The sequence below is a fragment of the Arvicola amphibius genome, chromosome 4 (assembly GCF_903992535.2).
Source record: "Arvicola amphibius chromosome 4, mArvAmp1.2, whole genome shotgun sequence".
Classification (NCBI taxonomy): domain Eukaryota; kingdom Metazoa; phylum Chordata; class Mammalia; order Rodentia; family Cricetidae; genus Arvicola; species Arvicola amphibius.
Genome location: NC_052050.1, coordinates 36,055,734 through 36,081,269, shown reverse-complemented (window position 1 = coordinate 36,081,269; position 25,536 = coordinate 36,055,734). Strand labels below are relative to the sequence as shown.

Sequence of the window (25,536 nt, the reverse complement as noted above, 5' to 3'; positions counted from 1 at the left end):
TTTGAGACAGGATTTTTCTATGTATAGCCTTTGGAGCCTGTCCTGGAACTAGCTCTTGTAGACCAGGTTGGCCTCGAACTCACAGAGAGCCGCCTGCCTCTGCCTCCCGAGTGCTGGGATTAAAGACATGTGCCACCCCTGCTTTTTTTTTTTTTAAGATGTCTAGTTTGGGTGTTGTTCCCCCACTTTTTGGTGGCCCCATTCAGATTCCTTTCATGCATGTGTGCTGGTTTTACAGAGGCAGGTTTCCATAGGCCTTGAACTAACAACAGTCCTACGGCTTCGGTCTTCCTGGACACTAGTATTACAAGGTCACTGCCCTGCCCAGCTCACGAGAAACTAAGCAGGCTGGGAAGAAATCCCCTTTGGTATTTTGAACTATGCATTCCACACTCTTTTCAGCGTATATCCAAAGACGGGGTTGTGTCACACATGCTGATTCCCTTCCCATCTCACGTCTCAGCAGGGATAGCTGAGCGTAGAAGAACACTTGGACATGTGTGACAGATATGTGGCAGAACATTTTATTTGTCCTGTTGATGGTGTTTCCAGAATCGTTTCCAGAAGGTCCCTGTTGTCAAATCCTTCCTTAGGACTATCCCTAGAATGGACAGAGATAATGCATGTTTTACACCTTCAGACACATTAACAATTAACAATTAACTCCCTATAGAGTGTCTAGGAGGCCTTCTTTTGTCTTCCTCTAACTAGCATAATTGTCCTTAGCTGCAAAATAATCCTCAGGAAACAGAATTCCAAAGTGAAGGCAGAGAAATGGGAACTTTGTCCCCCGTCCCCTCCCCTATTTGCTAAACATAATGGTACAGGGAATAGTAATAGGGAATAGTTAAGGGTCTCTGGACGGAAAAGGAACTTCCCCAAACCTCAGGGCCTCCCAGCCTCCAGCTTGAAGCTGTCAAGATGCCCTGTCCTGTACGGCTCCATGGACCGAGGGAAGACTCTATTGGCCGACAGCAGCCAACAAGTTGACCCAGTGGCGAACAACGAAGAGGGAGAACGTGATCAGACTGGGTGGGGAGAAAGTGCTCTCCAGTCGCTGAAGACCAAGAGGTCCTGGCGATGGAATGAATCCAGCGTTCCAGGGAAGATGTGGGTTGAGTGGGGAAACTGCAGCAGCAACGGTCTTTGCACCAGGCAGCAAGCTACACTAGCTGCCGGGGGACGCGAGGGGGCGCTAGTGCCCAGGAAAGGACGAAGCGGTCCCGGCGGAGCCTGGAGCGGATGAGCGCCTACCAACCAGGCCCATCCTTGCAGCTCCAGACGGGCCCCGGACGCCCGCGGGCATGCGGGAGGGGAAAGCCAGAGCGCTCGGGAATCCGATCAAAAGCTTTGCACCTTTTTCAGTGGTCACTGTCTGAAGGCAAGTGATAGGACCTCGGCTACCCAGGCTCATTAGGAAACACGGTTGGTACTGCCCCTCGCCCCAGGAAGGTTTTGGTGAGGATTAATGAAATACACGTTGGCTGTAATTTTGTAAATACCCTTAAAGCAATCCAATCATCCCTCGGCACCACCAGCTTATTAACTTGGTGGCTACAGGGGCTAGCAGTGTATTTCAGTAGACATTTATTCTATTCCGTTCTCTCTTTGTTCTGAAAAAGACTGTTACAACCTCCACCCCACCCTACCTCGGCCAACACACACACTCTCTGAAGAAGCTCCCTGTGTAACTACGGAGGCAAGAGTGGTTTCCATCCAGGAAAATTACTTCAAAAACCTTACCAGGGTTAAAATCAATAAATAGTGTCTGGCTGGAGATGTGCCATCCGGTCCTGGTCAGCTGCGAGCGCTGACAAACCAAAGTGTTTGGTGTGGAGCGGGGCTGGGTACCCAGCACACCCAGCTTGCTTACTCGCTTACTGAGTTCAGTTCCCAGTTGAAGGAGATTGTTGGTGGCCACCCCGAGGCATGAGTGGACAGGCTAGAGAGAGGCCTGAGCTCTGTGTTGGCAGTTGCCATGGTTTTGCTCCGAGTTCTGGAGCCAACCTGCCCGCTACCTGGGCAGTCAGGTCCCCGCAGCAGTAAGTTAGAAGCCTGTGGGGGACCTAGGAGTGCGGTCCTGGAGCCTGCCAGCCCAGCTGTTGAGATGGAAGCCGTAGATGGGCAAGCGAGTGAAGGAGATAAGCTACAAAAGGAGGTGAAGCGAGACTCTGATGCGAGGGAGCCAGGGAAGGGGCTGGTTTTAAAAAGCCATGAACATAAAATTCAAAGAAGACAAGATTTAAAAAAAAAAAAAATGGTGCTTTATGTGAGTTAGCAAGAGCCCCCAAAACAAGAGAACATAATTCCTCCAAACAGTTGGGCTAGAGTGTAGCTCAGTAGTAGAGAGCTTGCCCTAGTCCTGGCTTAGATTTCCCAGAACCAAGGAATGAGGGATAAGCGGTTATCAAAGATGTGTTTTCTGGCAAGATGATGGGACATGCCATTTTACTGTTCCTTAGAAAGGCTCACCCATGCCTATGTGAGCACACATATGTGTGATGTGTACAGTTATGTGGCTGTGTTTATGGAGTTAGCCAGAGTTCCCACTCTACAGTTGGGAGGAACCTGTCCTGTCCCTTCTTTACCTTTCCCTTAGCTTCCCGTCGAAGTGCTCTGAGTGTGGCTCTTCCCACAGACAGCAGGTCTGTCCTGAGAGGCTGTGAAAATATGAAGCGCAAGCTGACACGGGTGGCGCACGCCTTTAATCCCAGCACTTGGGAGGCAGAGGCAGGTGGATCTCTGTGAGTTCGAGGCCAGCCTGGTTCTGCAAAGCAAGTTCCAGGACAGCCAGGGCTACCCAGAGAAACTCTGTCTCAAACAAACAAACAAGAAAGAGAGAGAAAGAAAGAAAGAGAGAGGGAGGGAGGGAGGGAGGGAGGGAGGGAGGGAGGGAGGGAGGGAGGGAGAAAATGTGTGGTGTGGACCCAGTGGCACCAGCCTAATTCTGGCAAAGTTCTAGTACTAATTCACAGCCACTTTGTCACCACTAATTTTATATTTTGTTCCCTTTGCTCCACTTGGGTCACAAGACCCCTGTTATCGCCACCTTATCTACGGGGTGCCCTTCAGATGCATGCCATAATGCTAAAATTCAGAGATGAACAGATATGGGCCTGGGACCTCAATAAAGTTGCCAAATGAAATGAAGAACCAAGGCTGCCCATCCCCTCCAGGAGGCCCAGGATTCTTTAAATGCCTCCTATTCTCAGTTACAAGCAGCTAGATGATCGCTAACCTCAAAGAGTTTGTGGAAAAGAAAATGAGTTCATGTTTATCAGGAGTTTGTAAAGTTTCCTAGGATAGCCAGAAACTATTGGAAAAGAAATAGGTGAAATAGTCTAGGTTTTCTAAGCAGAGGTTTTCAGAGATGTTTTTTTTTTTTTTTTTCCCCAGGCTCACTAATCTAATGATGCTTAAGAAAGAGATCATAGGGAGAATGGAGAAGGGTTTGGCTGACAAAGATATTTGCCAATATCTGCTCCGCACTGGGCCTGAGGCCCAAGCCCCTTACTGACTGTGCTACCTTCTTCCAGGTGGGGAGCGTTCCCTGCCTAGAGAGAAGATCCAGCACCGTCCCTGCCAGAGATGCTCTGGTCCGTCATGCCAAGGGCCTGAAACAGGATACCTTCAAAATTGTAAGAGGCTATCCTGGGACCCTGTCCCCACTAGCCTGGGAGGAATCAGGAGGCTTCCGTTCTGAGTCCATCATCTGATCTGTCACACTCAGGATGGAGCTGGGGTGGGAGAGTCCGTGGAGCCTTGCCACCACCCAGAGCCACGACAGACTGCAGACTGGCCCATCTGCCAGACCTTTCTCCCCACCTCTCAGCCCCTCCCCTTACCTGTGACCTCCTCAGTGTAAAGAATACCTGAGACCGCTGAAGAAGTTCCTGCGAAAGTTGAACCTGCCCAAGGACCTTCCCCAGAAGAAGCGGATAAAATACATGAAGCAGAGCCTTGAGGCCCTCGGGGACCACATCAACACCTTCCTGCAGCATTACTGCCGAGCCTGGGAGACCAAGCACTGGAAAAAGTAGGCAGCCTCCTTGCCTTATCCCACTTCCAGTCACCATGACGCTATGGTCAAGATCCTCCAGTCATGGAGAGGGTTAAGTTCTGGGGACAGCGATGGTAAAGAACGGGTCCCTCTAGCCTTCAGGGCAGCACTGATTGTTCCTTAGTACACATAGTAGACACAAGCCTTGGCCAAGAGCCTCCAGATACCTCAGTAAGTAAGGCATTTGTTACTAAGCCCGATGATCTGCGTTCTATCCCTCAGACCCGTGAGGTGGAAGGAGAGATCCACTCCCATTGCTTGTCCCCAGACCTCCACACATGCACTATAGCAAACACACACACACACACACACACACACACACACGCATGCACGCACACACACACACACACACGTTTTAAAGCCTCTCCTGAGAAGAATCCTCTAACTGCTGTGTGCTGGTGCTTGTTACCAGCCCGTGGCCTTTCTGTCCTGGTCTCCACCTCCATCCCCTAACCTGAACAGGAGGAAGCAAGTTGCAGCCCATTTCTTCTGGGTTCTCCTGGTCACAAGACAGTGCGAGGGAGACTGGGCTCCAGCAGCTGCCCTCAGCGAGAGGGAGAGTGGGCTCCAGCAGCCGCTCTCAGTCTGGTTTCTCTCTGCAGGATGCTCTGGCGGTTTGTCTCCCTCTTCTCAGAACTGGAGTCCAAGCAGCTTCGCCGGCTTTATAAGTACACCAAAACCAACCAGACAGCCAAGTTCCTGGTGAGGCTTTCCAGAAAGCTCCTCTGAGGTCCAGCAGGAGTTTGGTCTATGTGCTCTTAGATCGGACTGAGTGGCCCTCTGATAGCTTGTCCCTCCCAGCGCTCACTGCTGAGGAAGCACCACCAGGCATACCTTCCTCGACACTGGGCCCTGGGGGAGCTGACCAGGCCCACCAAGTCAAGACATTTATTCCTTCTCCATACTTAGCCCATGGCTTTAGAGAACAGTTCAGGCCAGCCTGGGGACATCTCCAGGGCCTGAAAACAGAACTTAGCCTAGCTCTATCCTCACACAGTGGCTCTCAGCTACCCTGATCTCAGGACATTTATTTCTTGAGATCAGTGATAGCTCCAAAGATGTGTTTATGTGGTTATAGCTGTTCATGCTTACCCTGTTAGAGCTCATGGACAAGAAAATTTTAAGTGTATATTTACTATGTGAAATTTTTTTTTTTTTTTTTTTTTTTTTTTTTTTTTTTTTTGGTTTTTCGAGACAGGGTTTCCCTGTAGTTTCTAGAGCCTGTCCTGGAACTAGCTCTTGTAGACCAGGCTGGCCTCGAACTCAGAGATCCGCCTGCCTCTGCCTCCCGAGTGCTTGGATTAAAGGCGTGCGCCACCACCGCCCGGCTACTATGTGAAAATTAAAACAGGAGATATGCGTAAATATTCTATGAAAATACGGGAAAGTAACTTTGCTTTCAGAACAATTCAGAAGAGCGGTGGGGTTCGATCTTTTCAGCTGTCTTTAGCGTCTGGCTGGAGGGAAGCAGCTGCAGTTTCAGGTCTCATTCAGCAGTCTCATGATACATTGTCAGCTGAGTGCACGGAAGTGCGGCCTCACACAAACAGAGATTTAGGAAAGAGCAGATAGTTTTCTTGTTGTCAAACAAAAAATGAAACAAGTAGTAGTTTCTCAATTGTGTGGAGTCTGAACATATCGGCAGACTTTTAACATTTAATAGGCAGCCATGGGCGGTGGTAGCGCACACCTTTAGTCCCAGCACTCTGGAGGCCAGGGACAGACAGATCTCTGTGAGTTCGAGGCCAGCCTGGTCTACAGAGCAAGTTCCAGGGCAGGCCAGGGCTACACAGAGAAACCTTTGTCTTGAAAAACAAACAAACAAACAAAAAAACAAAGCAAAAATCCACAGACTTTGTTTTGAAACAAGTTCTCAGTTGAACTCACTATGTAGCCTAGGCTGCTCCCAGATTACAGTCTGCTACCTTAGCCTCCTAAGTGCTGGGATTCAGAGAGTGTGCCACTATGATCAGCTACAAAATGAAAAGACTTGTAGCCAGGGTCCACGCCTTTAGTTTTAGCACAGGGAAGCAGGAGCCGGCAGATCTCTGTGATCTGTGAGTCAAGGACACCCTGGTCTACACAGTGCGGTCCAGGCTAGCCAAGACTACATAGACCTTGTCTCAAAAAGTAATAATAATAATAATAATAATAGGCTTAAAACCACTTTAAAGGAGTATCAGTGGAAAATTGGGGTCTAGCTGCTGCCACCCACACTTCATCCATGCTTCCACAGCCATAGAAAGCGCCCTTAGGCGCATTCGTCAAGACTAGTAGACAGCATCGGTGAGCCTTACTAGAGAAGACCGTGGGTCACATCAGGAGTTAGGTTTGAGTTGTATATATTCTATTGTTTCTAATTTTATTTCTAAAACTTTTAAATTTACATATTAATATACAAATGAGTTTTTAAATTTTCATACATGTATAAAATGTGTTTTAATATCATATTCATTTTCCATACACTTCTCTTTACCCCCCCCATACTCTTACTGATTGTTTTGGTGTATGACCCAGTAAATTTAATTAGAGTTGTTTATAGCAACATGGGGATTATTTGCAGAGCATGAGCAACTTAACTGTGGACACACAGGTGGAAAAAGTGTCCCTCCTTCTCTGGGCATCCATTGGCACTCTATAGAGCTAGAGCCTTGTGAACTCCTCCCCCTGATTTTTCTTTTAAACTGGATCTTGCTGCTGAGTCTCGGTTGGCCTCAAATTTCCAATCCCCTTGCCTCAACCTCCCAAGTGGTGGGATTACAGGCATACACCACTACATCCTCTACAGGTTTTGGTAAGTGTATGGTGAACGTCCCTAGCCTTACACTGTCTCTGAGGAGAGGTCACTCCCCGTCTTCTGTGATCCATCACCCATCCTCTCCCTCCTTCCTGAGAGTACAGGGCACACTGCTCTTCTCACTACACCGACAGTTTTGGTTTGTACGTCCGAGACAGCGTCTCTCTGTGTAGCCCTGTCTGTCCTGGAAACTCGCTCCATAGACCAGGCTGACCTTGAACCCAGAGATCCACCTGCCTCTGCCTCTGGAGTGCTGGGATTAATGGTGTATGCCACCACTGATGACCGGCTGCACTCAGAGCTTCACCATCCCAGAACGACTGCTGGCGTACTATTACTCCTTACTATTTTCCATTAGAAGCCATTGGTCTGTCTTTCGCATATTAAACAGATCTCACCTTCTGAGGATTCTCTCAAGGCTTCTAAACACATTTGAGAGCCTGGTTCAACAGAATAATCCTAAGGAACAGCAGTGAACGTTGCCTTTGTGCCAAGCGCTTTCTGTTCCGGCCTGTGATCTTCACAAGTGACTCTGAGTAGCAATTAGACCGATTACCCACGATTTGTAAAGGAGGCAGCCAAACACAGGGAGGTGAGGTAATTGTGCCAGGACGCACAAGGGCAAAGACAGCCAGAATGCAGTCTCCGTCTGCCTTTATGGATTCTGCCTTAACCTGCTCTGCTGGTCCCTCCCTTCTCCGCACTTCAGCTGCTGCCCTCCAACACGAATGCTTGGATCATTTTGTTAGTTCTTTTTCTTTTCCTTCTATTTATTTTGGTTTTGCAATGCTGGGGTTGAATTCAGGGCCTCACACAATAGGTAAATGCTCTACTGCAGATTTGTGTGTTTTTTAGAGACAGGGTTTGTCTGTGTTATAGCTCTGACTGTCCTAGAATTTGCTTTGTAGACCAGGACCTGGCCTCAAACTCACAGAGATCCTTCTGCCTCTGCCTCCCCGAGTGTTTGGACTAAAGGTCGTGCCACCACCAGGATTCTACTACAGATTATCTACACAGCCCACTCTTGTCTTTTCTTGAAGAGAAGAGACGGGGGTCCCAGGTTGACTCTGACCTCCTGGGTTGAGCGATCCTCCTCTGCCTCAGGATCCAACCAGCTGGTGCTATCAGCTTTTGACTAGGTCGTCCCGTTCTAGTACCTTCCTCCCTAACTATAAGACGTTGCCGTTATAGTGACTCCTGGACTTCTGGATTTCACTGGCCAGAAAAACTACAAAAATATCTTCAGGCTTTCAATTTAAATTTTTTTTAAAGTTAGGATTTTGAAAAGAAAACAAGCACCATTCCTCTGCTTCATTACAAAACAAGCAAACAAGACACCCTCACTCTCAAAACTTGGAAGGTTAACATTAAAATAAAAGGCCACCTGGCTGGGGTCTGAGGGCACTTGCTTGGCCATGCATGAGGGCCCTGGTTTCCATCCCCGGCACTGCTGTAAATGAATGAATGAAATTACCTGGATTGCAATAGTGCAGGCCATAATCATAGCCTCCGTAGCTGAGACAGGAGGATTGCACTTGGACGTCTTAGGATGGATAAACTACTAGGGGACACAGTTGTCTGCCTAGCCCACCCTGGGTTTCCAGTTTTTCTGTGACTCTCACCTCATCCTATTTGACTAGGCAAATGTGAGATCCCATGGTTTCTCAGCAGCTGGGGGTGGGGCTGGGTAAGGCTGGTACTGTAGAATTTAGGCCACTCTCTTCTCCAGCCTCTCAACAATGGACCCAATTTCAGGTCGCGTTCTGTCCCTTGGATGCACCAGAGAGATCCTTGCTGGCCAGCCAGGAGGATAGTCTTCCCAGGCTCTGCAGCGCCTGGGGGTTGCATGGAAATATCAGTGGCATGAAGGAGAGGCTGTCTAAGATGCAGGCCCCCGGTCGAGAGTCTGTCCTGCTGGAGGAGCCAAGATCCTCAGACCTCTGGAGAGGAGGTGAGGCCACGGGGTCTCGGGGGAGGTACCTGGGTGGGGGGCTGATTTCTCGGCAACAGGCTGAAGCCTCCTCTCTGGGCCTGACACGCCCTCTTGCATTCTTTCTACCATCTCTTCCTTCTGTGTTGTTCCTTCTGTCCTTTCTTCCCAATTCTTCGGTCTCTTTTCTATTTTTAGCTCCTTCCCAGAAACACTCATTATAGAATCTTTAAAGTACGCAGATAAATGCAGGGAATAGAAAACAAAGAAAATTGCCCCGATACCCAGAGGCCAGTACTGTTAGCATTTAGTGTGGTTCCTTCGGTGTTGTGTGTAACACCCATTGCCGAGATCATAGTGCGTGTGTTTTGAATCCCGCATGTTTTAGTTAACACTGTGTAATGGCCCTTTCTTGTCTGACTAGAAGCAGGTGGAAACAGTTCTAAGTGCTGAGAACCCTCAGGAGGTGTGGAGTAGCACTGGCAGGATGCCCACTCTGATGGCGTGGAATAAACAGACAATGGGGGGGGCTCATCCTACAGTGAACTAGATGGTATGGGAATGGCCTTCCCAGCCGCTTGGCCTCGGTGGTGACCAAAATGTCTGTTCTTTAACTGGGGTTATGGGTGTAGGAGATGACACCTTTAAAAAAAAAAAGCCTTCAAAGAGTAAAGGCCACAGCATTGCCATGGTGCTCAGAGACGGGCACTGGATGAGGAGAGTGGGCTCCATTGTTCTTGCCACCCTGGGCTGTGCCAGGTGCTTTGTGCTTTCCTGTTGTCTCTGCAGCATTCCTGATGAGGTAGGTGGAGGGAATGGTCCCCTTTAGAGATGAACTCTTCAAAGACATTAAGTTAAGGGAATGTTAATCAGGATAAGTTGCATGCAGGAGGTAGGTCTGCGGACAGGCTGTTAAAGAAAGAAACACGACCAGGGACTGGAGAGATGGCTCGGAGGTTAAGAGCACTGGTTGCTCTTCCAGAGGTCATGAGTTCAATTCCCAGCAACCCCATGGTGATCACAACCATCTGTAATGAGACCTGGCGCCCTCTTCTGGCCTGCAGGCATACATGCTGACAGAACACTGTATACATAATAAATAAATAAATCTTTTAAAAAAATAGTGTCTGGAGAATGAGCAGACAGGCCAGGCCCAGCAGTGAGTGAAACAGACAGAGTGGAGTAGAGAGGTATAAGGCAGGCTATACTCCAGGAAGAGCCTTGGATGGTGGCCGAGAGGTTGGAGAGCAAACCAAGGGTGTCGTGGGTGCTGAATAAGTACTACATCCCTGAGCTGCATCCACAGCACCTTCAAGAAAGTAATCAGAATAAGTATGTCACACATGGTGGCTTCTACCTGTAATCCCAGCTCATGGGAGGCTGAGCCAGGAGAACTGCCGTGAGTTTAAGATCAGCCTGCACTACACAGTTTGCAGACCAGCCTGGGCTCTAGTGTGTGACACCTTGTTAGGAATCAAACATGGGCTGACAAAATGACTCAGTGGATAAAGCCACTTGCCACTAAGCCTGGTTGCCTGAGTTTTATTCCTGGGATCCACAGAATAGAAGGAGAGAACCGATTCCCACAAATTGTCCCATAGGACCTCACACACATGTACTTTGGGCCATGCACCTCCCCCCATAAATAAACGTAATTTTAAGAATTTAAAACAAAGCCAGGTGGTGGTGGCACACGCCTTTAATCCCAGCACTCACAGAGATCTGCCTGCCTCTGCCTCCCGAGTGCTGGGACTAAGGCGTGTGCCACAGCTGCCTGGCCTATTACTCGGTTCTTTACACACCTGCATATATTACTGGGATTTCTTCCTAGTTGTTGTATCATTGGAACCCTCTATGACCTCTGTTCTTTCAGATTCTTTAAGGAGACTTTCTCAAAAATCAAAACTGAAGAAAAAGCAGATTAAAGAGAGCCCAGAAACTCCCAAGAGCTACCCATGAGAAGACCCGCAAGGATGAAGGCCAGCTCTCCCTGGCTCTCTGAGCACTTAAATGTACACTCTGGGGGGTGAGGAGGGTGAATGGGGTAAAGAAAAATTTACTTTTTCAAAGGGATGCTCAATTTTTCATAATGAATAAATGGATTGGAGAAAATTCTACTTTATTTGACTGACATTTATTCATCTTTTATTTGCTTAAAAATATTTGGAGCCAGGCTTGGTGATCACACCTTGAATCCCAGTACTTGCAGGACAGAAGTAATTGGGTCTCTATGTGTATAAGGCCAGCCAGCTCTACATAGGGAGTTCCAGGACAGCCAAAGCTACACAATAAGACCCCCTGAGGAAAAAAAAATGTTTGGAGACACTTCCTAAGTGGCAGGTAACCCACCTGTGCACAGATAGTGTGGCCACCTGTGTGGAGGGGCATCCAGGTCTGGTGGGGAGAGAGAACAAAGAGGCTTGTGCATGGTGGCCACAGGCAAGCACAGGATAGGATGACTGGTTGAATTGGGCCAGTCAGTGAGAACTCTGGCAGCCTTGGAATCATCTAGACTTCAAATATGGCAGCCTGGGGCAGGTGGTGGCAAGGGAGGAGAGACGTAGCAGAACTGACTGATGCCACTAGGGGTACTGGGGAGATTTCCAGGGATGGGAGCCAAGTATAAGGAGGTGAGAGAGGCTAGAAACAGAATTCCAGAGAAGCATCATTCACAGCCACTCTGTTAGCATGGCGATCTAGTCCCCAGTGATGTGTTCCACTTGCCACCATCATTTAAAAAACACCGCCTGCCGCTATTACAGCTGTACTGTTTTCCATCAAATGCAAAATCAAAATCTTGGCTCCTCATACAGTTCCCTCCATTTGGATATGCTTTCCTGGGTAACTACAGTTCCTTCCGTTTGGATATGCTTTCCTGGGTAACGGCTGAGGAGCAGCTGCATCAAAGCCTCACTGATAGGCTTCCCTAGTTCACAGTCTCCTCCCACCCCTAGTTGGTCTTAATGATAAAATCCCTGAGTCAGATATAGGGCTTAATGCTGCAAGATCAGAGACAACAGAGAGGCCAGACACTAGAGAGTCTCTTTTGCCTCTACCAATGCTGAGACCGAAGGGTCGATCTGGTCTCAGATTTCCCTTTGGCTCCACTAAACCTCGACTGCCATGCTCCCTGTCTCCTTCCACCTTACATTCCTCTCTCCACCCAGCGACATAGGTCTCCTGTCTCCATTTCCCTCAGTCTCTGTGAGTTGGAGGCCAGCCCTGGTCTGCAGAGCGAGCTCTAAGACAGGCACAAAAAGTTAGAGAAACCCCGTCTTGAAAACAAACAAACAAAAGCAAACAACAAAAAAAGCTAAAAAACAAAAACTTAAAACCAGACAAACCCAAAAACCCAGCAACTTTGTTATTGACTGACTGTTGTATATGGCGTAGATCCATGCTGTGTGTGGTGCGTGGTGTGTGTGTGTGGTTGTATGTGTGATGTGTGTGTGTGTGATGTGTGTGTGTGTGTGTGTGCGTGCTCATGCCACAGCTTGTTTGTGGAGGTTAGGGGTTGTTGGGAGTCTCTCCTTCCGCCATATAGACCCAGGACAGAGCCCAGGTTGAAGATCAGAAAGGATCTTACCCATTTGAGCTAACAACATCCCACTGAACCGCACCCTCAGGCTTGGGTGATACCTGTGAGAGGCAGGAAAGGAAAGGAGGAAGCTAGAGGGCGGATGTCTCCAGCTCCAGAAACCAGCTAGATGGTGATTCCACAAAGGGAAGTAGGCTCAGTGACGTTCTTTTCAAATGCATTTGTGTCTGTGTGTCTGTGTGTCTGTGTGGAGCCCGTGGGATCCTCTGGAGCTGGAGCTATGTAAATGGTTCTGAGCCAACTCGTGTGCATGCTGGGAACATCCACATTTTCTTCTGGAAGGGCAAGAAGCGCACTTAACACTGACAGCCTTCTCTCCAGCCCCCAAGTTCAGTGAGTTTGTTTTATGAGACAGCATCTCTCTGTGTAGCCCTGGCTGTCCTGGAACTTGCTCTGTAGACCAGGCTGTCCTCGAACTCGGACACACCTGCCTCTGCTGGGATTAAAGGCATGTGCCACCACCGCCCGGCTCTTTTTTTTTTTTTTTTAAACATAAGTGACAAGTTAACGAGGACCCTGCCAAAGGCAGCAGCATAAGGAAACCAGGTAGCTTAGGGCCACGGTAAATGTCTGAACCTTTTGTCTCTCTTCTCTCTCAATTTGTATCCAGAAGAAAATTTTAGCCCAGAACTAAATGTGAAAATGAGCATCTGTCTAGATGAAGTCCAGAGAGGGAAGCAGGAGGAGGGACACGTGATACGAGCGCAGCTCCCTCTCTTCCCTTTACCCAGTGCTTCCGGGGTGCTCAAGAAGGGACTGCGGGCAGGGGGGAGGGGGACTGGCTGGCTGGTCCATGACAATTGTGACAGAACAGGAAGATTTCCGGGAGAGGGGCCTGCAAGTGCGAAGGAGCATGATGCTGAGGGGCTCTTGGCAAAATAGAGCGCTGGTCACTGTCTGTGGGGCAGCACCGCCACCTACAGGCACTGTGGACAGAACCTCTGCCTTCCAACCAGGAAGCAGTGCGCCCGAAGAGGCCCAGGAGGAGCAGGTGGGGAGCTCTCCCTAAGGGCAACAAGGGCGGGCTGGGTTTGGTGTCCTCTAACTTTTTCCTCAAACCCAGTAAGCCCTTAGAATTCTAAAACAGCAGATCACAGGTTTCTCTGCTCAAAACTCCAACGTTCCTCATTTCATCCGAAGTCAGCATCGGCCGGACCTGCAGGTGCATACCTATAATCTCAGCGATGGGGAGATGAGGCGGGAGGTGAGGCAGGAGGATCCAGAGTTCCAGGACAGCTTGGGTAGCATGATTCAATCTGTCTCAAAATAAACAAAATAAATAATAAAAACAAAGTCCAAGTCGTTGTCAGGTTCTGCTAGATCTACAATCCCACACCTACAATTGTTTAGCTCTCTGCCCTAACCCTTGCTTTCCTCAAACTTGCCGAGCACGTCGCTATTTCAGTGTTCTGTCGCTGACAAAATGCACGCGATAATGAATTTACAAAGAGGATTTTTAAAATTATTTATATTTTTAGCACGCACATAAGTGTGTGGGCACACTTGTGCCATGGCCCATCACAGAAGACAATTCTTGTTTATTGGTATATCTTAAGCAATTACAATAGTAGTCGCTTAGAATTCTATTGAATTAACAAGTTAAAGAACATACCCAAACAGCATCTTTTCAACCACTGTCTAGAGGAGAAAAGAAAACCCCAAAAAGAAAGGTGATTGATGTTTCTTGTACCCGAAGTCTGTGTAGGAACTAGGACTTGGTGCTGATGAGCCACTGGCCGCTCGCTGCAGCACACAGCGACCCTGTGCCTCCTGCTCTTGGGCAACCTTCATTTTTTCATAGCATGTGAATAACTGGCAGACTGATGTATGTTTTTAAAATATTTACTTGTTTGCCTGTGTGAAAGTACACCCACTGCGTGTGTACCTGGTGACCTGTGAGGCCAGAAGATGGCGCCAAATGCCCTGGAACTAGAATTCGGTGGAGGTGTGGGCTGCTCCACAGGTGCTGGGAATTGAACGCAGGACCTCTGCAAGAGCAACACGTGCTCTTGACTGCCGAGCGCCTTCTTCAGCCCTCTAATGCGTTTATTATCTCAAAGGTTAGCTGTTTGTGGTCAGCTAAGGTGTCTCCACCCAAAGTCTGATGTGCCAGTGATGGCGTGGAGGCATCAGAGAGCAGCCGGGGCGGCTGTGCTGAGGGGGAACTCACTGTTACATCATACACGGATCTGTGCTCTTACGGTAAAGCTAATCCGGGGGCGGGGGGTGGGAGGGAGAAACAAAACCAAACAAAACCAGGGGTCCTCCACAGTCCCTCCATAGCAACACCTCTGTGCGTGTGTGTGTGTGGTTCAGGAGACGAGTGAGCGCTTTATCCTTCTCATTAGATTTGCGTGTCAAACTTGTGAGACAGACTTCCCTATCGTAGACAGGGAAGCAGGGGTTGGCACAGCTGAGCGGGGACCCCACTGTCAAGGCCTCTTCTTGTGGATGTAGATATTTTTTATTTTTATATAACTAAATTGTAAGGCTTTTTTCATGGGTTTTAATGACTTTGAAAGGACTGCTGCACTGAGAGTACTTAAAATTCTACCACGTTTTCTCCCAGCATTCCTCTTCCAGTGTCTGCTTTAAACCACTGGTCTACCTAAGCTTATTTTGTTTGATGTCGTGTGGTAGGAATGCAGTGTGTGTGTTTTCCAATTGGCTGAACACTTGTTTGTGGGCATGAGAGTATATTTATAGCCTGTAGCATTTAGGGGAAAGCCATATTTAATATGACCATTCTAGATATAGGGTTTCTTTCTTTTCTTTCTTTTTTTTTTTTTTTTTTCTTTGAGACAGTTTCTTTAACAGCCCTAGCTGTCCTGGAACTTGCTCTGTAGACCAGGCTGGCCTCACACTCACAGAGATCCTCCTGCTTCTGCCTCCTGAGTGCTCTGGGATTAAAGGTGTGCGCCACCACCACCCGGTCTAGATATAGCTTTTCTATATCAAATTTCTGGTTTACTTGGGTCTATTTCCTAAACTTTATGTTGTTTTGTGGGTTAGCTCTGTTATTGCAGGCTGAGATCTAATTAAAAAGAGCAGAAACCATAACAATAAGATTGGACGTAACAGGCACAGATTGGGGAAGGAACTGTTTCTTGTTATTGTGGTTGCTGTACATTTATTTCATGTGTATGTGGCTCTGGCCTGAACTGATGCTCACTATGTAGACTGAAGTGCCATAGACGCCTCTCCCTGCCTCTGCTTCTCACGTACTTGGAGTAGAGTGTGTCCCTGTCCCTGGCCCTCATGGTTTTTCTTTCAAATGGCTCATGGCTGACTTAACTGCCAGGCATTTCTGGGTTTTTTTTGTTTGTTTGTTTGTTTGTTTTTGTTTTTCGAGACAGGGTTTCCCCTGTAGTTTCTAGAGCCTGTCCTGGAACTAGCTCTTGTAGACCAGGCTGGTCTCGAACTCACAGAGATCCGCCTGCCTCTGCCTCCCGAGTGCTGGGATTAAAGGCGTGCGCCACCGCCGCCCGGCTTTTTTTTTTTAAATATTTATTTATTTATTATGTATACAATATTCTGTCTGTGTGTATGCCTGCAGGCCAGAAGATGGCACCAGACACCATTATAAATGGTTGTGAGCCACCATGTGGTTGCTGGGAATTGAACTCAGGACAATTCTCTTAACCTCTGAGCCATCTCTCCAGCCCATCTTAACCATTTTTATTGTAGTTATATTCGCTCTTTCTGTGTGACCAATCTCCAGCACTTCCTTATTGTGTAAAACAGAAACCATACCCACTAAGGAACCATTTCCCATTTCCCCTTCCCCCAAATTTCTGACAAATTCTTTCATTGTGAATATTACACTAAAATCATTTAGGAATTGTCTCATGTAGCCTAGGATGGCTGCACACTTGATATGCAGCCCGGATGATCATGAACTGATCCTCCTGCCTCTGAATCTCAAGTGCTGGGAATACAGGTATGTGCAACCGCACGCTGCTGTGGGGCTTCTTACATATCAGGTCCACCCTTGTTATAGAATTGTCATAGCTCCCATTATATGTCTACTTCCTGAGGAGTGGGAAAGGGAGGTGGGCCAACGTGCACGCTAGGAGACAACTTGACAGTCAGTTCTTTTTCACCAGAGGGGCTCCAGAGCTGAGACTTGAGCTGCCAGGTGTGGTCACAAACACCCTTACCTGCTGAGCCATTCCGCCAGTCCATACTTTCCTCTTTAAAGCCTGGCATCTTTAAAGGTGGCATCATTAAAGGTGGCATCATTTTAGGATGCCACATTTTATCTGTTCAACCATCAATAGATATACAGATGGTTTGAGATCCTTGCAGCAGAATTGCTGGATCACATGATAAATTTATTTAAACTTTTTTTTTTGAGCATCCTCCATATTGTTTCCCACAGCATTCAGCATTTCATGTTTCCTGAACAGTGCACAAGGACCTGTCCTCCACACCCTCATCAACGTCTCAGAACACCTATCCTAACGGGTGTTTATATTCTCTTGGCCGGGATGTGGAGAGCAGTGCTGGGGATTGAATTCAGAACTTTAGGCATTCCAAGTTCACGGTCTACCATTGAGCTAAGTCCCAGACCATCTTGAATTGATCTATAGTAGTGTTTGAGGTATCTGAGGTTTGCTAACATACTCAGACGTATCTGTCATAGGGTAGGCTATATATTACATTAAACAATGTAGAAACCAGTAAAGTTTACAAGTCGGAAGCAGCCCGAATATCACCAGCTAGGAGAATATAGGAAGTGCTTTAACCAAGTTTGGAATAAAATGTCCCACTCAGAATTATAAGTGATTATTTCAAACTTTATGCAGAAAGACAAACATAGGTGTAATACTGCGGAGGAAGCAAGCAGAGAAAGCAGGCTTTTGTCCAAGGTACTTGACTTTGTTATTCAAAATGAGGCCTGTGGCTGGCGAGATGGCTCAGTAGTCGAGCAGCTGCTCTTCCAGAGGACCTGGGTTTGACTCCCAGCATCCTATCATCTGCATGGCCCAGCACCAGGGTACCTGACACACACTCTGGCCCCCCGCAGGCCCTGCACACAGGCCCTGCACACAGGCGGCACACACTCTCACACACACTTCAAAACATTTAAAATGAGCCTCATTTCCTGAAGTCCTTTTTTTTTTTTTAAGGATTTTGCTTTATTGATATAAATTTAATCTCCTGAAGTCCTTTTGACTGTCTCATGGTAGAGTCCTTTTTAGAGGAGCAATCTCCTTCACGTGGGGAAAAGGAGTTAGAATGATACACTCAAATTCTTAGAGGGGCAGTTGGAACTGAATCGCACACAACGGGGGACTAGAGAACTCTCTTTCACCGAACTCCACTAGGTCTCAAGCACCCACAGCCTTTACAGCCAAGCCGACAGCGATAGCTGCTCTCCTTTGCACCGTCATTCCTAGGGGCTCCAGGACCTCTGCAGCAACATCTTCTCAACAACAGCACTTTCGTCCTAATGCCGAGCTCCTCCACTCAGCTCTCCAGTGAGAACAGTCTACAAAATTAGAAAGCCCCGAATTCCAACCCAAGGCAATCACAACTCAATTGGAAACATACACCATGAATGCAGGAACACTATTTATTAGGTCAATAATTCATTTAGCAATACAAGTACAGAATATATCACAATGCTGGTTACAAACATACTTAGTGTGGTTTTATAGTTACAAATAACAGTGGGTGCTACAAGTAGGTGAGAATGATATGAAATGTTGTTCTGACTCAATGAACTGTCTTCTCCATCTATTAATGACCTTAGATATCTATAGAAATCCCTGTGGCACTAGTAATGGAGATTTTCCTGTAAAGAATATTAGTGATTCATTTGTAACTATTCTGTTAAAGTTTTTCTTTGCGCCTATTAAACTAAAACCCATGTTGCTTAATAAGGTATAAAAATAGTACTGACCTGGTAATATTTAATAAAATGTAGCATTCATTCACATAATAAAAGTAAAACTAAATTGAAAGGATTTTAGTCACCATGGCAACATATTTTCCCATAAAAGGAATATACAGAAATGAGTGCTGTTATTCAAATGGTACCTGCGATTCAGCGATCCAACACTGTGCACCACGACCGAGTTTTCCAGATACCTACACACAGCATGTATATCTAATCTCAAACTGTACTTTGTGCACTCCAGCAAACGTTAAGGCCACTCATGCTATGGATACCTAGCACCGCAGTTAACAACAGTGCTACTGAAGAGATCCTGAAACACACGCCTTCAGTCACCACCAGGGAGAAGCCTACTCTGCCTAAAACATTCCTGAGATCTGTCTGGGGACAAAGGAACGATTAACGTTAAAATCTGTAGACTAATTCAAATTTCTACTCAAAATAAATCTGTCCAGGTAATCTGAAGTCCTCTAAAGCCAAGAGGTGAAAGAAGTGTTAATCTTTAAAACAAAAATAAAACTCTTAAAAAAACATTAATTATAAATAAGAATTTTTCCAGTAGTAACTCTGCCATCCAGAAAAAGATTGGAAGCAGCAAGGCTAAAAACCTTAGGGGAAAACATATTTTAAAAAGTGGCAGTTAACACCTGTTACTTAGCAAAGCATCCTTAGGATTTGCAGTTCTGGCCAAAGCTTGCACCATCCTTAGGTCAGCTGTCTGCACCATAAAGCTACGTTCAACGGTAGGGTCAAGACAGCAAGCTTGCAGCTGCTGCACTTGCACGTGCTTTCTTGATAGGGCCTCACTAGGTTGTCTTGCTCACCTCAGCCTCCCGAGCAGCTGGGATGAAAGCTTGTGCCACCACGTACAGCCTCCTGTACTTAATGTTCACAAGACTATCAAGTCTTTTCACGGTATAGTACAAAGGTCTTTATTTGAATCGTTTATTCTGACAATGCAGGAATACCCAGGCAGGGTATTGGTGAGTTGCTTTTTGAAAAAGAATGCAGACTTGATGGAGAAAGGGTCCAAATCCTCAGGGCAATGTCTAGTTTGAGGACCCATAAATATTATGAACTAAAAACCCAGTTGGCGCTAATAAACTGAATGCAAGTGACCCACCTGTGTCATATGCATGAGCCCCCAATGCCCCCAATAGAGTAGCACCAAGCTTTAGGAGTAAAAAGATTCAGGGGCGGGTGAGATTATAGGCCCTTACTGAAAATTACATGCAAGTCATTGATTATTGTGAGGTAAAAAGTTTTTCTTTTGAGATTTTTGAGGCAGAATCTCTATGCCTCACTCAGTGTACCGAGTACTGAGATTATAGACGTGCTATCACATCCTACTTTAATATATTTTTAAAAGTCAAATCATGGTGGCTTTCCTCTCCCTCATTCTAAACATTCTTGATAGAAGGCTAAGTCCTCCGTTTGACATTATTAGGGCATTACATTACTTTTTCAGCAGAATAAGAACATATCAAATCACATCACTTAAGATGGCAGATTGTGCCAGGTGGCGGCAGCCATGCCTTTAATCCCAGCACTTGGGGAGGCAGGCAGATCTATAAGTCTGAGGCCAGTCTGGTCTACAGAGTGAGTTCCAAGACAGCCAGGGCTACACACACACACACACACACACACACACACACACACACACACACACACACACACAAAAAAAAAAAAAAAAAAAAAAAAAAAAAAAAAAAAAAAAACCACCCTGTCTTGGAAAAAAACAAAAAACCCCAAACCAAATAAAAAAAAAAAAAAAAACTCTTAAAAAACAAAACAGATTGCTAGAATGTAGCATTAGATTTTTATGAACTTACAGATAACTATATTAAAGGAATGGTAAGATGGAGAAATTTGACAAGAACAATGCTGGGGGTGGCGGCTGGTTGTCATCTGACATTATCACCCTGTGACCACAGGCTTCTAACTAGCATGTTACTTTATAACCAAGTATGAGCTAAGTTTAAACTTGTTAAGGGGTATGAGTCTTTAAGTTATCTGATTATACAAAATGCTGTATATGCATAACACCAAAAATTCAGATTAAATAAAAATAATTCATGTGAAAACTTAAGTTTCAAAATATTTATTGAAAACAATTTAGCATGACATTCCTATACCACACACATACCACAGGGCTCTAAATAGCCAATAAAAGCACACAAAGCCTATCTTGAAAATGTCTTTGGAGGTATTGAACATACAGGCCCGTGCGGTTGGAGTTGAGAAACTTAGAAATGCTGCAGTTACCAGGGAGGGACGAGCTGCATGAACTACAGGGTGCTGGTTTACTTTTTGAAGAATTTATAAAGAAATTTAGTTAGAGGAATAAATAAATTCAAATCTCTGAACCCAAAGCTGTTATCTTAGGGTGTGAGCTTGCCTTACCTACTCAGGTACATCTTCAGTAGGTTCCTTCCTAAGGACTAAATACACTGGCTTATCATTAAGACTGCAAAGAGCAGTTTCAAACAAAGTTAAAACTGGAAAGTTAAAAAAAAAAAAAAAAAAAAAAAAAGAGGTTTAAGAAAATCCTGATGTCTCTAATGTTTCTGTACTCTACATGATAACGTTGTTTCCCCCTTACCCAACAAGCATGCTGAAAGAACAGAATCTGACACATATCCACTCAACCTACATACTACTCCAAGCATTGCCAGGAGTAGTGTATCTAATGGCCAAGTCAAGACCCCCTGAAAATAGGGGAGAAACCCAGACTCTTAACTACAGAGGCACCAGAGGGGCCACTGTGCTAAGAATTGAGGTAACAGCAAGAGACCTTTTTCTTTTTATTATATGCCACAACTTAAAAATTGATTATTAGCTCCACGTTAAACAACCTGGCTAGCTTTAACAAATTAGAAAATCAGACATTGTAGTTGGGGGATCTTTCCACTTGACTCTGGGTTTCAGTTAAAATGACTAGCTGTACTATTATTTCCCATAAAAATGAAGGATTTTCTAAGACTTATGCATTTCTTGTGCATTCAATCTTCTTAATCCCCACAAACAGAGTAAACCTAAAATTCTCATCTGAGCATGAGTTATTTCATGACTCTTAGCCAGTATGCAACATGGAGTTAGTTAGCGACATGGATTATTGGACAAAGATAAAAATGGGGGTGGCCACAGCACAGTTATAGACTTGCTTATGACACTGCCATCTATGTACCTTGACTAAAAATTTGCCGCTGACATTGCCTAAATCCCAGTTTGGTATTTGTGATACAAACAAAACTCTTGCATTAATACTTTGCATTCTATCTAAATGAAATTATTCTATTGGAAGAGGCAAGTGCAGTGACTAAAATAAATCTAAAGCCCCTGGTCCACATAACCACCTTCCACAGGTGCCTGGTCCTCTCAGAGCCTCCTGGTCCTGTTAGCAAACACTGTTAGAGCATCCCACCGCTGTACCAGAAACAAGAGTAAGAGCTGAGCTGCTGGTCCACCTGGTGTTGTGACTGACAGAGCAGCACTGGTCCAGTCAGGTGAATCTGACATCTTCCCTCAAACAGTTCTGGAATGGCTGTACGCACTGATCTGGGGAAGCTGGCTAAACCTCCATCAGGATGCTCCCCTTTATGAGTACCTGTGTTACTTTTCTATACTTCATATAAAGAGTCTTCCATAAAATTTCTTTACAATACAGTATTGAATACCTCCACATGGAAGAATTATGTTAAAAAGTTGTTAAAACCATCCTTACATAATAAGAATGCAACTCTTTTAAACTCTTAAATAGTTTTATTTAGGGGTTCTTTTTTTCTTTCAGGCTTTCTGAAAAACGAATTATTTTTTTAAAAAGGGGAAAAAGGTTTCCTGTTGTTCTAATGGGGTGAGAATGTGGGACTACTTATACACGCGGCACATGCTGATATAACTCAATATATGCTTATTCTACAGGAACTGCAATACAGGACTACCCTAAATAGGGTCTTCAATGGACTGGACCAGTGTTTCAATGCAAATACCAGCCCCAAAACAACATGGTTTTGATTTCACAGTATGAATTCCCTGGAATCTGGGAAAAGGTAATTGTTAGCTGAGGCTGTCCCTCAGCAGCTTGGTCCCTCAACATTCTGAGACATTAGGAAGGACTGCACCACTTCTTCGGTGGACTGGGGGCTGCTGTTGACGTCTTCAAGGGCATCGGTCACCGAATACTGTCGATCTCGTAACCGATTCCAGTTAGACAGAACATTGTGATACTCAAATACTTTCTCGTAATTTCCAATGGAGTTGTAAAGTTTAATGAGGCCTCGGTAATCATATTCTAGTCCACTGTAGCCTTCACCAAATAGTTTCTTCCCTAAAGTAATATAAGAAAGAAACAGATCAAAGAATGTACAATATTTTTTGTTTGTGTTTCAATACAAGTCTAGTTCTTTAAATGCGCTGGCCTGGTTTTAGTCCCACAGAAGGAAACACAGTCCTCCCATCACTGCCTCCTCAATCACTCTTCTCTGGGCAGTGTCTCGAAGGCACTAAAAGAAATTTCACAGGTTAAAAAAAAAAAGCTCATAATTAATTCAAATGTATGGCTAATTCTGTTTTTAAATAAAATGTGCTAGCTTTTTGCTTTTGTTTTGTCAAGTTGATACAACCTAGAGTCACCTGGGAAGAAGCAGCTTCAACTGAGGAATTGCTCAGATTGGATTAGCCTGTGGTCACTGTGGGAAAGATGTCACGACTGATGACGTGTGGAAGACCCTGGCTACTGTGGGCGGCACCATCCTTAGGCAGATAGTCTCCTGGCCTATGGAAGCATGAGTCAGTGAGACAGTCAGCAAGCAGCTTTCTGCATGGTCCCTGCTTTGCTCCAGTGATGAGTTATGACCTGGAAGTGTAAGATGAAATGAACCATTTCCTCTCCAAGCTCCTTTTGGTCATGGTGCTGGTGTCATAGCAACAGAAAAAGCAAACTAGAGCACGAAGTATACAGAATATCTATGATATGCTTACTTTGTATAAGAAAGGGAATATAATATTTATTCATTTGCCTTTGTGTAAAACAATACATAGAAAAGTAAGTCAGAAACAAATGAGATTGGTCACCCAAAGCAGGTGTGTGGTAATCATGTAGAAAAAAATGAAGGAAACTACACACCCATGGGAGAGACTTGCCTAGGAACCTGTGGCTTTTCAGAACATTAGTATTTCACACACTCAGGGAAGATCAAGGAAGTCAATACACAAGGGCTAACACACACACACACATATATATGGACCAACATTTGTAACAGACAGAGACAGTAATGGGGAAAGGACAATCTGCTGAAGAAATGGGACCGGGTCAATTATATGCGCACATGGAAAGAGTGAAATCTGATTCCTTTCTTGTACCATCAACAAATTAATTTTAGGACTCCAGATCTAAAAGTGAATGGTTAAGTAAAGTATCCAGAGGCGATCTTCTTAGAAGAGTATTTTCATAACTGGTAGGAAAAACTCCTTCAAACTAAATACAAAAACTACTAACAATAAAAGAAAACACCAAGGAGTTCTTCGGCTGGATGTGCTAGCACATGCCTGTGATCCCAGCAGTAGGAAGAAACAAAACTGTCAGTTCAATACCAGCCTGAGCTCCATGAGTCCCTGTATCAACAAACAGACAGAAATAAAATGAAGTGAAATAAACTGTCCTTTTCAAGGTGCTCTCAGGACCAAGGTGCACAGGACGAGAGGAGAGCCTTGCATCACAGCTGATCAACATGGTTCGTGGTTATAGTACATGAAGAATTTCCTAAGTCAACAATGCCAGACAATTCAGTAAGAAAACGGGCAAGAACCATAAAAGCAATTTCATACAATGAGGTAATATATTCAAATGGAAACAATTCAAATGCTAGGTGTGTCCATTAAATGTAGACTAGACATATAATGACACATGAATCCAATAAAATACAAGTTATAGAAATTACCAAGGGATTACTATGCAGCAACACATTACAATTAACCCACTATGAAGAATACTTTCCTCTTAATGTCGAGGTCAAAAACAGGTAAGCCTAATTATGTTAAAGATGTGAGACCTCCAGATGGCAGAGGAGCAGAAGCAGCAGCTGGACAAATACCTCAAAGTCATAACTTTTATCTAGTCACATGTCTCATTAATGACTTCAATACTGAGGAAGAGCCTCGACAAGGGTATTCTAAATGGCTCTGCGGTCAGTTCTCTCTTCTGTAGCGCGACTTTCTGTCATTATTAACACTTCACTCATGCAGCATAGAAGAATATGGAACTGTTCTCTAGACACTAAGAAAAATTTAAAGGTAACATACCAATTGCTATAGACCGCAAATATAATTTCTCAGCATTTTCATATTGATTCATGTCGTAATTATATAAAGATGCCAGATGTCCCACTGAAAGGGCTACTTCATAATCTTCTTGACCAAGAAGCTGCTCTTTAATCTGAATTGCTTTTATGTGCATTTCTTCAGCTTCCTGGAAAATAGAACAAAAGGAACATTAGATTGCACTTTTTCTTAGGACAACAGTTCACTGAGCAGGTTTGTTTTAAATGTCAACCACAGCTCATGAATGCTATTAGGCAGTAAGATCAAAGAAATCCTATTCCTTTTCCAAAGGCTGCACTACACACAAGCTGATGACAGTAACAGTCCTGAAGTGATGAAGGGAAACACTAAACAAATATCCTAAGCTGGATGTGGCAACAACGGCAACACAAGCCTGTATTTCCAACAACAGGCAGACAGGCAGGAGGAGCGATAGCTCCAAGTCAACCTGCACTAGAAAAACCAAACCCATTAAAAAAAAAAAAAAAAAAAAAAAAAAAAAAAAAAAAAAAAAAAGAGCAGCAAAGGGCCTTTTAAAACAAACATGAAGACAGGTGTGATACCATACACCTTTAAATCCAGCAGAGACAGATGGATCTCTGAGTTGGAGGCCAGTCTAATCTACATACATAGTGAGACCCTGTCTCAAAAAAAGAAAAGAATTTGAATATCCCCCAAATTAATTTAAACTTGTTAAGACAATATTAACTTATGCAGACATGTGCCTGAGAATACGAGCATGTGTGTGCCTAGTCTTCCAAGTGTTACACTTGGAAGGAATGTACTGTTAGGACTGACTAGAACCAAAAATTCTAAGAGAAAATTAGTGTGTGCTGCTAGATTTTGTAGCTCCTAATTCTTAGTAACCATATAATTAACTCTAATGTTATTATACTCACTAAGAACTATGACTGAAGCCCAACTACAACAA

The 25,536-nt window shown here is 45.1% G+C and overlaps 2 protein-coding genes across 2 annotated transcripts in view; one reads left to right on the top strand and one right to left on the bottom strand.

Annotated features, from left to right (window-relative positions):
• Positions 1-2,107: 2,107 nt before the first annotated feature.
• On the top strand, positions 2,108-10,766 carry C4H17orf64 (chromosome 4 C17orf64 homolog). The gene is made up of 6 exons (XM_038324680.1): positions 2,108-2,158; positions 3,537-3,638; positions 3,861-4,036; positions 4,663-4,762; positions 8,613-8,808; positions 10,661-10,766. The coding sequence occupies exons 1-6, from the start codon at positions 2,108-2,110 to the stop codon at positions 10,744-10,746; spliced, it is 711 nt and encodes a 236-aa protein (XP_038180608.1). The 3' UTR covers positions 10,747-10,766.
• A 9,606-nt stretch (positions 10,767-20,372) lies between these two features.
• Positions 20,373-25,536, bottom strand: part of Appbp2 (amyloid beta precursor protein binding protein 2) — a 44,363-nt gene continuing 39,199 nt past the window's right edge. Inside the window, 2 exon segments of the mRNA XM_038328087.1 lie at positions 20,373-22,614; positions 24,588-24,753. Coding sequence (XP_038184015.1) covers positions 22,361-22,614; positions 24,588-24,753 — 420 coding nt within the window. The 3' untranslated portion in view covers positions 20,373-22,360.